General features: G+C 50.1%; 1 protein-coding gene across 1 annotated transcript in view; it reads left to right on the forward strand.

The window, feature by feature from the left end:
* Positions 1 to 736: 736 nt before the first annotated feature.
* ZBTB47 (zinc finger and BTB domain containing 47) overlaps positions 737 to 13,276 on the forward strand; it is a 52,574-nt gene continuing 40,034 nt past the window's right edge. The window contains exon 1 of the mRNA XM_020999179.2: positions 737 to 1,197. Within this exon, the coding sequence (XP_020854838.1) occupies positions 1,195 to 1,197 (3 nt within the window). The 5' untranslated portion in view covers positions 737 to 1,194. The remainder of the gene's footprint in view (positions 1,198 to 13,276) is intronic.

The raw sequence follows: 13,276 nt of genomic DNA on the forward strand, positions 1-13,276 counted from the left end.
CCGAACTGTAATCCAAGGTTGCAATGGGGAGTTCTTGTCTGTAAAGGCTTGGAGGCGGACAAGGGAAGGAGGGAGCTTTGAGGGAAATGGGAGGTGGGACGTAGGGCCTGGCAATGCCGTCTGGAGCTGGCCTTTGAAGGAATGAAGTTCCAGAGAGGCAAGAAAAGGTTAGACCTAGAAGGAACTTCCCAGCAGCTGGTCAGGCATGGGATTGGAGATTAAACACACTTCATGGGTTTCACACAATGTCAGAACTGGAAGGAGACGTGAGTCCGACCCCTTCATTTTGCAAAGGAGGAAACTGAGGCCCCGTGGGGGGAAGGGACTTGCCCAAGGTCACAAAGCTACTCAGATGCTCCTCTGAACGGGAGGTGGAGGATGGGTCATATGACCTCCGTTCCCTTCCAACCCCACCCCCTCCCCGCAGATTCCTGGTCCTCCTTCTGGACACCACCCGTCACTCGCCCCCGGGGCGTATGTGTCCAGCCAGGTGACCAGGTCTTTGAGATTCCCCAGCCTCCATCTCCCCATTCCCGAGAGCGTGGGGCGGGAGCGGGTGGGCGTGGGCTGAGTGCGCCACGCGTGTCCTCCCCTCCCCACTCCCCCGTTCCCGACTCACTGCGCGCCCCGCGGAGCCGGCGGAAAAGGTGGCCTGTCCCTTTAAACGTCCAGACGGCCGCCCCATCTGATGCGGAGCCTCCAATCCGGGGCTCGGGGCCGGGGAGGCTTCAGCCGCTGCCGCTGCCGCCGCCGCCGCCACCACCACCGCAGAGGCTCGGACTCCGCGCGCGGCCCCGGCTGCCTGCATCTCTCCGCCGGCCGCGCATCCATCTCCGGCCTCCGCTCGCGGCTCCCGCTGCTGCGCCGCCCAGCCGGGATGAGTGCGGGTCCCGGCGCGGGGCTCTGAGCCTCCCTGCATCCCCCCCGCCCCGGATCTCTGGCTCCAGCCTCTTCCCCTCCCCCTCTTCTCCATCCCCTCCCCCAGCCGGGGGGGCCATGCCCCAGGCGCTGAGCTGGGGGGCGGCCCCGGGGGCCCGGGCAGCGAGGAGGCCGGAGGTCCAGGTACAGGTCTGTGTCCCTGTCCCCGAGGGCCCCCCCAGCGCGGCGCTTCATGGAGCGGCCCGGCCCTGGGTGCCGGGGGCGGGAGGAGGAGGATCCAGCTGGGCCCTGTGAGCCCCCAGCGCTGGCGGCAAAATGGTAGGAGGGCAGTGGGGACCCCGCTCCCATCCCCCAGCTCCCCCCAGCCCCCAACCTATATACAGCTCCTTGTCAGAGCCCAAGCTAGCATCCCATGCCAACCCTCTCTGCCACCCCAACACCCCCATCCCAGCATAACACCCCAACCCCTGTCTTAGAGCCTGAGCCAACCTCCCCACTCTGAAATCTTGACCCCATCACAGAAATCCCCACAGCCCCAGCAAGGACCCAACCTTAACTCCAGACTAATAGATAGGTGAGCAGTCTACCTCCCCTATACCTTATCCCTACCCCATTCCCAAAGGTCCCAGGGTAATTGGGACTAGCCCTTCTCCCTTCCAGTTAAAGCCAGTTCCCTAGCCCTTCATCCTCACCCTCCTCCAGATTCTCCAAATGGAAAGACAACTAGGACACCCCAGTAACCTGTCCTTCCTCCGTGTCCCAAACCTCCCAAATAGTAAGAGGGTACTTATCTCTCGACTAGCCATAAACACATACACACACACTCTCTCTCTCTCTCTTCCCCCCCCCCTCCCCGCCTCATCAGAGTCCAGTCCGTTCCTGTCAGACCACCAAATTCTCTCTGGCCCCCCTTCCTCCTTCTCCCCAAACTCCTCACTTAAGCAGTAGAGAGGACTGCCAAGATCTGGTCTCTGTTCCATCTTCAATCTAAATACCTTCAATCTAAATCCCAGGTTTTTGCTTCTCCAAACCTCTACCTCAAATTCACCTCCCTGCCAATTGCCAAACAGGAACTGGCTGCCAGCCCCACTCCCATCTACTCCTCTGGGCTCTCAGTCCCATTAAACCTGACCCTCAAGTGTCCCCAGTTCACCCCCAGTAGGCTATCCCACTGCTGTTTACCCCAGCTCCAACTGACTCCCAACCCCAAACCTCCATCATCTCTCTTAGTAACTATTCTGTTTTCACTGAGGCTCCAGATGGTGCGGGGGCTTGGAGAAATCCCCTATATACACTTCCCCACTCCAACTAGCCCAGGCTGTTTACCCCTATTCCTAGGCTACCCTTGGGAAAAGGGGTACATAGAAGAAAAAGTGGGGGGAGTGATCTGGGACAGGGTTAGGAGGGTCCAGGAGCTAGGAGTGGGTGATTGGTCTGGGAGGAAGTGTTGATTTATCCCTGGGGTGAGAGAAGTCAAATTCTGGGGCTACCATGGAGAAAGTGTTGGCTTCAGAGGGTGAAATTCCTCTCTCCTGGCTCTGCCCTGCCTTAGGGGCTGCCCCTACTATGCAATGACCTGGGAGCTAGGCTCTGTGACCTCTGGGATGGGCTAGGCTGGCTTTAGGAGTGAGCTCCCAGTCCCACATCTCCTCTTAGGGAGGGGTTGGGGTGGACCCAGGGGGCTTTGGCAGCACCAGGAAACCATTGACCGTAGGATTTGGAGGAAGGAGTCTTGAGGAAGTTGGCTTCTCTATCCCAGACCCCCTGTGGGTCCTGCATGTGCATCTATCTGTATGGGAGGGGTGTGTGTGTGAGTGTGAAAGAGAGAGAGAGAAAGAGAGAGTGAGTGTTCAGCTCTGGTACTGAATTCTGCAGGGCCTGAATGATAGAGGACCCCCAGGAGGCCGTTCATGAAGCTGGAACAGCAAGCTCAGCAAATTGTTGGCCCCCGCCCAGGCTCTAGCTTGGGGTAGTATCAGGACAATCAAACACTGGTGAAGATTGTGGTCAGACACAGGCCAGGTGATCTTAGTAATCAAGGACTTGAGGAGGCGGCTTGTCAGAATCCCTTAGCAGGAACTGGAGACCTTCCAGCCACCCAGAGATGGGATGGAGGCAAGGGAGTGGGAGCCTCTGTCCAGTCTATCCCTTGTGCTGTCTGCCTCCTGTCTCTCCCACGTCACTGGGCACAAAGCCTCATGGGAGGTTTGAGGGAAAGGTCCTTACCACCTGGGCTAATCAAGGAAGGCTTCCTGGAGGAGATGACATTGAGTTGGCTTTAAATGACTGGCAGGAAATCAGCTGGGTTAGATTTGTGTGTATTTAGTGACTTGCCCAAGGTCACACAGGTTGTAAGTGTGACCTGGATTTTAATCCAGATCTTTTGACTTGAGATAAGTGCTTTCCACCATACCACACTTCCCTTCCTGGGCCTAAGTTTTCTTTTCTGTAAATTGAGGAGGTTGGATTAGGTTGTCTCTAAAATCCTTTTTTTTTTAGCTCTAAAGATACTGTTATCTATTGCAATGGAGATGTGCATTTTATCAGGAAACAGTTTTAACTTAAAGGAATTATTATTATTGTCATCATAATTTTCTATATTTCTATATAAAGTTTACAATGTGTTTTCCTCACAACAAACCTTCGAGATGGGTAGTATGGCTATTCTTCTACTTTGCGGATGAGGACGCAGGCTCGGAGGCAGTGATTTGTTCAAAGGTTGCATTGCTTGTAAGTGCCTGGCCTTAGAATGTGAGTCCTTGTTGCCTCTTTATCAATATATACTTATATGTGTATATTTCAGAACCCCAAAGTCAGTGGGCTCAGCTGTCCAGGACTGACCCAGGATCTCTCTTATACCTCTTGCAAGGGGGAATCCTACACCTAAGAGCCCACTCCAACTAGCGAAGGCTAATTACCCCTATTCCTAGGCTACCCTTGGGGAGAGGGGTACATAGAAGAAAAAGTGGGGAGTGATTTGGGACAGGGTTAGAAGGGTCCAGGAACTAGGAGGAGTGGTGATTGGCCTGGGAGGAAGTATTGATTTATCCTTGGGGTGAGGGGTTACCATGAAGAAAGTGTTAGACTCAAAGAGTTCAACTTCTCTCTCCTGACTCTGTCCTGCCTTAGGGGCTGCCCCTACTATGCAGTGACCTGGGAGCTGGGCTCTGTGAGCTCTGAGGTGGGCTAGGCTGGTTTTAGGAGTGAGCTCCCAGTCCCACATCTCCTCTTAGGGAGGGGTTGGGGTGGACCCAGGAGGCTTTGGCAGCACCAGGAAACCATTGACCATAGGATTTGGGGGCAGGGGTCTTGAAGGAGTTTCTTTGTTGTCAAACTGTCGGGGTGGCATTATAGACATCCTGGCTGATGATTAGGGTTCTGCTTGGGAGAGGTCTTTCCTAAACCTTTGAAATTACTTCTTCCCTTCCCCAAAGACATAGGGCTTTTGTGATGCATAACACCTTCCCACCCCCAACAGTCATAACTGTTCTTCAGTAATTCTTCTAAAATGAAGTGCTCAAAATAGGAAGGCCTTCCAGCATTAACTAGTGGTGGGAATGCAAAGATTGATATGAAAAGGAGTCTGCCCTCAAGGAGTTTCCAGTCTGTTTGGTTGTGTCTGACTCTTCATGACCCCATTTGGGGTTTTCTTGGCAAAGATACTGGAATGGTTTGTCATTTCTCCTTCCAGCTTATTTTACAGATGAGGAAACTGAGGTAAACAGAGTTAAGTGACTTGCCCAGGGTCGCTCAGCTAGTAAGTGTCTGAGGTCACATTTGAACTCAGGAAGATGAGTCTTCCTGACTCCAGGTCCAGTGCCCTAACCACTGCACCACCTACCTTCCCTCTTCCGGTCTATAAGTAGTATTTTATGTTGGGCTTTTGGAGTGAAGTTATACAGTTTAGAGAAGACATAGTCTTTGCTTTTTGGGAGCTTGAGATTTAATCAGTCAGTCATGAAACATTTATTAAACACCTACTGTATGCCAGGTACTTTGCTAAATGGTAGGGATATAAAAAGAGGCAAAAGACCATCCCTGTCTTTGAGGAGCTTACAGTCTAATGGGGGAGACTGCATATGAACAGCTGAGCACAAACAAATTATATCCAGGATAAATAGGAAATACCCATCAGGAGGAAGGCACTAGAATGAAGACTTGAGAAAGGCCTCCTGTAAATGATGGGGTTTTAGCTGGGACTTGAAGGAAGCCACAGAAACCAGGAGGCAGAGATGAGGAAGGCGAGTGTCCCAGGCATTGGAATCAGCCGATGAGGGGGAGAGAAGATACCTACAAGAAGACTCGGCATTTGAAATATAACACGGTGCACTAGAGAGACTGTGTAGGATCTGAGAGGGTTCATACCAAGGGGGAAATTGTGCAGAGCTTCCTGGAGGAGGCAGCTTTTGAATTGGGTTTTTAAAGGATGGGCTTGGAACAGAACAGAAAGGTAGAATAGGATGCAGGTGCTGAGCCTCTCAGGAGTGTGGAGGGGAGATGGAGTGGACAGGAGATGGGGTTTGGAGTCAGAAGATAGATTCAAATCTTGCCGCTCACACTTGCCACCTGCATGACTTTGGCTGTGAATCCTCGACCCTTTTGTGCTGCTTTTCTCTCTAATGTAAAATGAGGGAGTTGACTCTGTGTCATAGAAGCTAAGGATTTCAGAGTTGTGAGGGATTGAGGGCTGGGGCCCCTGGTCCCACTTTTCTCTGGCCTGGAATTCACTAGAGTGGCTCTGACGAGAGGTCGCCTAGCTTTTGCCTGAAGACCATTGCCAGGGCAGCCCATTTGGCATTTACAATGCTCTGGTTTTTAGTAGGTTCTCTCTTATGGCAGATCAAAATCTCCCTCTCTTAACATGCTTTCAGGGCTCTTTGGCCCTCAGAGGCTGAATAGAACAGACTGATTTCCTCTTGCCCAGGGACCACCTTCTGGTGCTTGAAGATAGGATTCTGCCCCCTCTAAGCCTTTCTAGGCTCATGGCTAGATTGTCCCAGCTCTGGATCCTTTCAGTCAGCTTGATGGAGTGGACAGGACTCTGGATTTGGAGTCAGAGGACTTGGGCTCGAAATTTGGTTCTGCTACTCTCTTACACATTCTGGGACTCAGTTTTCCCCCTCTGTAAAATGACTTAGATGATACTGAATGACTCTTACAGCTTGTGATTGTGTGCTCCACCTAGTATTTCCCAGTGGGGGAGTTACAGGGGTGAGATGGGGAATTTGTTCTTCCTTGAGACTGAGCCTTGCTTGGACACATAGACAGAGGCCAGAAGGGGTTTGGAGGACACGCCTTTGGGGAGCTTGGTGTCCCAGGGATGTCTTTGATGGGGATAGAGGGCATGGTCTTCCTAAGCCTGCCCTTCAGTGCTTCTGTTACTGTTGAGATCCTGGGTCGAGAGAGCTAACTGCAGTGTGGGGCATACAGGGAGACCCTGGGCGGTGGGTGGGGTGGGGTGGGGGAGGGCCCTCCAGCAAGAAGGCCAAGATTTCTGCCCCCTTTAGCTAGTGGGGTGGAAGGCAAAGCCAGCCCCAGCCTCATCTTCTCCGTGAAGCTTTTCCTGATCCCCTCCCTCCCAAACAAACTTGTCTTTAGCTGTTTTGCATTTCTCTGTATTTATTTTCGTTATATTTCTCCTGTATGTACTGTTTCTCCCAGAGATAACACAACTGCTGGAGAACAGGTTTTGTCTCATTCTTTGTCTTTGCAGCCCCAGTGCCTAGCACATAGTAGGGGGCTTAACAAATGCTTGTTAATTGATGGTAGGCGAGTCACTGGTGTAGGAGATTGTCATCCTTCCAGGTCCCTCTGGGGCAATTGGAACTCGTTGCAGCCAGCACAGCTGGACTAGGAAAGGCAGGGCCCACAGCTGGAGGGCCTGGTGGGAGCCAGCACATCTGGTTGAGGGAGGTGGGCAGGGCTCAGAACTGGGTTATTGGCATAGCCAGCTGGCACTGCCTCCTGTGTGGGGAGGGGGAGGTGGGGCAGAGAGAGGAATTGGGAGGGCTGGGATGCAGACAGGGACTGGTTTAGGCTCCCAAGGTCCTGGAAGACATGAATCTCTTTCCTCATGTTGTGAAATCACAGAACCATGGAATGTCAGAGTTGGAAGGGCTTTAGAGATCATCTGTCCCAACTGTTTCGTTTTACAGATGAAGAAATGAATTCTCCCCCAATGGGAAGTGACTTGCCCAAGGTCACCCAGTCTTCGCTTCAGACACAGGTCTCCCTCCTGCTGGGCCCGGGTTCTTTCCATGATATTGGTGACTTTGAGGGCTAGATGCGAAATAAGCTGTTCCCACGCCCCTCTGATCCTGGCCCAGCTTCCCAGCTACCAAGGGACCATTATTCCTTTGTTGTTCATTTGTTTCATTTGTTTCTGTCTCTTTGTGACCTCATTTGGGATTTTCTTGGCAAAGATACTGGAGTGGTTTGCCATTTCCTTTTCCAGCTCATTTTACAGATTAGGAAACTGAGGCAAACAGGGTCACACAGCTAGTAGTATCTCAGTCTGGATCCCTTATCCATCCCCCATCTGTTGTCTGATGCCTTCTAGTGGCTAATTCTGTCCCTTGTGGTTTTTTTTTTAAAGCCCTGTATATCTTTTAATTTCACTTTAATATTTTTGGTGTCTTCTGTTATTACATCACCGTCACTTCTGTGCCTCGCCTTCCTTGGACCCTCCCTTGTCACAAAGCATAAACCAGTCAGATTCCAAGCTTGCTTGGGTGACGTGGGTGACTTACTGACCACATAGATGACATTCTGCCCGAGGAGCCCCCTGCCTCTCAGCAAAGAGGAGGGATGTGGGTTTCGGTATTTGATCTCCTGGACCATCCGTAGCTTTTAGAGTTCGTCTTTCCGTGGCTGACCTTTCCCTTTCCCTTGTCCATGGCAGTCATTGGGTCTGATGCTGGCTAGCTTCTCCCGATTTCCTTGTTCATCTGTTTTTACAGATCTCCCTGCATGTCCCTGCCCTGCGTGTCTCATTTTTGTCTTCTCTTATGCACAGCAATGTTCCAGTAGATTCAGCCATCCCGCCATTTGTCCCCAAGGGACATTTGATGTATTGCTGATGATTTGTGGGATTCAGAGTTCATCTGTGTCCTAGCTATTTCTTTATCTCTCCGAAGTACCAATCACAGTGCTTTGACCGTAGTAGGCACTTAGCAAATGTTTCCCCAGTTGGATTTATTGGCTCAGTTACCAGTTGCAATACTCCTTACCTGTGTGACTTTGGATAGAACACCATATCTCCTGGAGCCTTACCTTCTTCGTCTGGAAGTGGGGGCTGGTGATTATCAGCTAAAGGCATAGATCATTTGTTCATCGAGATTTTGCAGGGGAACACTGCAGTGAAGGCAGTGCATTTGAAAGATTGCTTGGGTGGAGTGGGAAGGCTCACGTGTTAGGAAAAGAGCACTTAGGCTTGGTGTCAGAGCACCTGAGTTTGAATCCTGGCTCAAGCATTTTCTAGCTCTATGACTGGTCCTCAGTTTTCTCCTCTGTGAAATGGGAATAATATTGCTTAGATTTTCACCTTCATAGGGTTGTTATTGAGAATCAGATGAAGGAATGGGTGTTCGTGAGCAGAGAGTTGTGGGGGGGGTGCGTGTGAAAGAATGACATTTTGGTCTCATGAATAGAGCTTGAACTTGGAGCCAGAAGGAGCTGAATTTAAATTCTGCTTCAGAGACACTTACTAGCATTGTGACCCTGAGCAGGTTACCTAACCTCTCTCTACCTTGGTTTCTTCATCTGTAAAATGGAGATAATAACAGCACCTGCCTCCCAGGGTCGTCATTGATGTTCAAATGAGGTAAAATGTAAAAGCATTTTACAGACCTTCATGCCCTATAATAATGAATAATCACTCTCACCGTGGTGTTTAGTTTTTGTTTTTGTTTTGGTTAGGCAGTGGGGTTAAGTGACTTGGCCAGGGTCACACAGCTAGTGAGTATTATGTGTCTGAGGCTGGATTTGAACTCAGGTCCTCCTGAATCCAGGGCCGGTGCTCTACCCATTGTGCCACCTAGCTGCCCCTACAGTGGTGTTTAGACATGAGATCTGATGCCATTGCTGGGCTAAAGGGGCAGGTCTAGTGAGGGGGGGCACAGGATGGGCACCAGTTAGGAGTCTCCTGCAGTAGTGCAAGTAAGAGGTGATGAGGGAGGAGAGAGGAGAGGATGGAGGAAGAATCGAGAGGACTTGCATGTGAGGGTGAGAAAGGCAGCTTGGGTGGTTGGGACGTGGCAGTGCCTTTGGCAGCCCCAGGGAAACTAGAAACCCAGCCCTGTCTTTTGCAGACTAGGTATCAGGAGATTATTAGAAGGAATCACAGGGACCAGAGAAAGCCCAGCAGCAGCCTGACCAGAGATAACAGCAGAACCTCGGCCCTTTGAACAGGGAGAAGGGCTTGGACCTTGACCTGTTCGGTCTTTCTCGGCCTTCTAGGGGTCAGGGAGGGGGGAAGAGAGAGACAGAAAGACAGAGACAGAGAGACAGGGATGTGCACACATACCACACACACACACACACACACACACACACACACACACACACACACACCCCACACACGGATCCCTAGTGGCCCCAGCAGCTGTTAGGTGGTAGTAGTGATGGGGTGTACAGAAAACCTCACCTAATAATAATGTTGTTCAGTCATGTCTGACTTTGTGACCCTGTGGGCCATAGCACACCAATACTGTCCATGGGATTTTCTTGGCAAAGATACTGGAATGGTTTGGATTAAGGCAAACAAAGGTTAAATGACTTGCCCAGAGACACACATCTAGTTAATGTCTGAGACTGGATTTGAGCTCAGGTCTTCCTGACTCCAGGCCCAGTGCTGTATCCATTGAGCCACCCAGCTGCCCAAATAATAATCCTAGCTAGCATTTATATAGCCCTTTAAAGTGCTCTTTTACGTGTATGATTTCATCTGATCCTCACAACCCACTTGGGTGCTATTATTATCCCCATTTTACCAGTGAGGAAACTGAGGCTGAGAGAGTTGAAGTGATTTACCCAGTGTCACTGTGCACTGTATGTCTATGAAGCAGGATTTGAACTCGGGCCTTTCTGACTTCAAGTCTAGCAGTCCCTCTATGGCTTCCCCTAACATCTAGTTTGCATGTTTCTAATGCATGTATCGGGTAATACTGGGCATTTTAGTTATCTGTGTTTGTGTTTTATCCCCATGCTAGCCAGTGAGCTCACTGAGGGCAGGGATTGCCTCTTATGCAGACTGTCTGAGAGGCTTTCTCTCCTTCCAGTTCCTCAGACCAGGATCTGTGCATAGCAGGCACAAATATGTTTGTTAAGGAATTGGAATGATTAAGTCCTTACTGTTTGTAGAGACTGTGCTGATTGCCGTGAGAGCAGTGGAGATGAAAAAAACCATTGTCGTCCTCCCCCCCCCCACAAAGGAGCTCGGTCTCAGTTCAATTCAACAGAGATTTAATAAATGCCTGCTGCATACAGAGGTGATGCACAGAGGGAAGACAGCACTGTCTGTGCCCTAGAGAAGCTTATGGTAGATATGTATGGTGTATGGGATGACACGGACGCGGAGAAGTAGTGGCGTGCAAGGGAGAACGTGATGGGTTACAAAGGAGAGAGCCAGGCCAAATGAGTTCAGAACATGTGAGGGGGTGTGTGTATGTGTGTTGTGTGTGTATGTCTGTGTGCGTGTGCGTGTGTGCATGTGCAGTGTGTGTGTGTGGTATGTGTATCTGTGGTGTATGTGTGTGTGTAGGGTCAAGGGAGGCTTCACAGAGGGGAAGGTCATCTGAGCTGAGCCTTGAAGGAATTCAAATTAACTCAACAAACATTTCTTTATTAAGTGTTTACTACGTGCAAGGCACTGAGAAGGATTTCAGCACATGGAAATGATGAGGGAGGGGAGAGGGTACTTTCCACTGGGCATTTTTTATTTTATGATGTGTCCCTGGAGAAGGATGTGGAACAGAATGAGAGATGAGGGAGTTGGGAAGAGAGGCCCTGCCCTTTCATGGGGTGCCGGGTGGAGGAGGGAACCCCTGTTCTCTCTTGGGTGCAAAGCCTTCAGGGATCTGCAGGTCCTGGGCATCTCTGCCTTGGGTCTTCTTCCTCTGCCCCTAGAATGCTGGTATGAAGAAGATCCCCAGCTGAGATTGATTCTCAGGTGCTCTCTCTCTCACACACACACACACACACACACACACACACACACACACACACACACACACACACACACACACTCTCTCTCTCTCTCTCTCTCTCTCTCTCTCTCTCTCTCTCTCTCTCTCTCTCTCTCTCTCTCTCTCTCTTTCTCTCTCTCTCCCTGTCCCCTGTATCTATATCTCTGCCTCTCTCTGTTTCTTTCTCTCTCTCTCTTCAGAGCCAGGAAAGGGGCTGGATTGGAGGCTGAGCGTTTTCACACAGTTCTGGGAGTACATAATCCTGATTCTGGCTCCAGACCGCTCTCCCAGCTCTGCCCTCAAATAGACCCTGTTCTTAAGATTTAGCAATGGAAGAGACGTCAGAGCTTGTCTAGGTAAACCTCATGTTATGGTTAAAGAAACTGAAGCTCAGGGTAGGTACAGCTAGGTCCCAATGAATGCAAATAATGAATCCCATGATTGGCCACACAAGCTCAAATTCCCACAATTGGACGTATGAGTGATTTGCCCAAGGTCACGCATAGTAAGCTGTAGAGCTGGGCTTCAAACCCAAGTACTGTGTCTCCTACTCTGATGCTTTTCCTAGTGTACCATTCTTGGGCCTTGGGTGGGGGACAGTGATTAGAGAGCTCAGGGATCATGCCTAGAGGGTTTAGAGGGATCCCCATCTGTCCAGGCAGCAGGGTGTCATGATTAGAGCCCATGAGCATGTGAGCTTGAACGTCTGACTCGGTAACATCCCAAAGGCGTGCGTCATGATGCAGCAGAGTGAGCTCTGGAGAGTCAGGAGACTAGGGGAGGCCCAGCTGGGCTTTTCTACTTTCTAGATGTGTGACCCTGGGCAAGTCCCTTCTCCTTGAGCTTTTATTTCCACATTTATAAAATGGGAAGAATAATACTTAACATTCTCTCCCTCAAAGCACCTTGTAGGCTTTTTGGGGTCTAGATCCCATCCTCATCATATCCACTATACCACCTAGCTGACACCCATTTGTGGCTGGATGTATAAGTAAAGAGAATGGAACAAATGGTCCCTCCGTCTTACAGATGAAGACTGAGGCACACAGGTGTGAAGTTGCTTGCCCACAGTCACAAAGTGGCTTTGCCAGGATCTGGACCCAGGTTGACACTACCTCTGTTCAGAGGCCATAATTGATTTCTCCCAGAGATGTAGAATTGGAGCTCGAACTAGCAAATGCAAGAGGGAAAGAGTCTGTATAGTTCTGTATAGCAGAAAAGCATCGGGAGAGCAGCAGAAGACCCACAGAGAATCAGCACGTGGCAATGCATCAGAGAAAATAATCCAGCAGAACATCCCAGCAAATAGCATCAACAATTCTGGCATCAAAATAACCTCGGCGCTTGGGCAGTTAGGTGGCTCAGAAGATAGAGCGTGGGGCCAGGAGTCGAGAAGACACAACTTCCTGAGTTCACATTTGGCCTCAGACGCTTACTTCACCTCCCTGAGGTCACAGTCCTCTTAGAGAATGAAGGACAAACAACAACCACCACAGACACCAGCTGTGTGACCCCAGGCAAGTCACTTGACCGTGTTTACCTCAGTTTCCTTATCTGTAAAATGAGCTAGAGAAGGAAATGGCAAACCAATCTAGTATCTTTGCCAAGGAAACCCCGAATGGGGTCATGAAGAGTCAGATGTGACTGAGATGATTGGGCAACAACCATGTTACTCCCCTATTCAAGATTTTTCATGGGCTTTCCTTGAGGATAAAATACAAACTCCTCAAATTGACTCTTAAAGCCTTTCACAATCTGATTACAGCCTACCTTTTCTTATTTATTTCCCATTACTCCCCTTCATGCCCTCTATGTTCCAGCCAAACTGGTCTGCTTGCTCCCCAAACTCAGCATTCTCTCTTCTATCTCCTTGCCTTTGTCCAGGTTGTCCTGAATGCCCAGAAAGTGTACTTCTTCTTCACTTCTACCTCATAAGAGCCTTGCTTTCTTTAAGGTTTAACTGAGGTACTGCCTCTTACAGGAAACCTGTCTTTTCCTACCCGGGCTTTAGTGTTCTCTCCTTCCAGTTACCTTACATTTACTTATCTGTGTATGTTATATCTCAGCCACTAGTAGAATGTAAGCTCCCTGAGGGCAGAGACCATTTTGTTTCTGTATCCCCAATGCCTTGCACATAATAGACACTTAATATTAAAAAAAAAAACCACCTTGTACCATAGGAATGTGGGTTGTGGTAGTGGTGGCGGCGGTGG

This window comes from Phascolarctos cinereus, unplaced genomic scaffold (assembly GCF_003287225.1).
Source record: "Phascolarctos cinereus isolate Bilbo 61053 unplaced genomic scaffold, phaCin_HiC Scaffold_4;HRSCAF=312, whole genome shotgun sequence".
In the NCBI taxonomy this organism is placed as follows: domain Eukaryota; kingdom Metazoa; phylum Chordata; class Mammalia; order Diprotodontia; family Phascolarctidae; genus Phascolarctos; species Phascolarctos cinereus.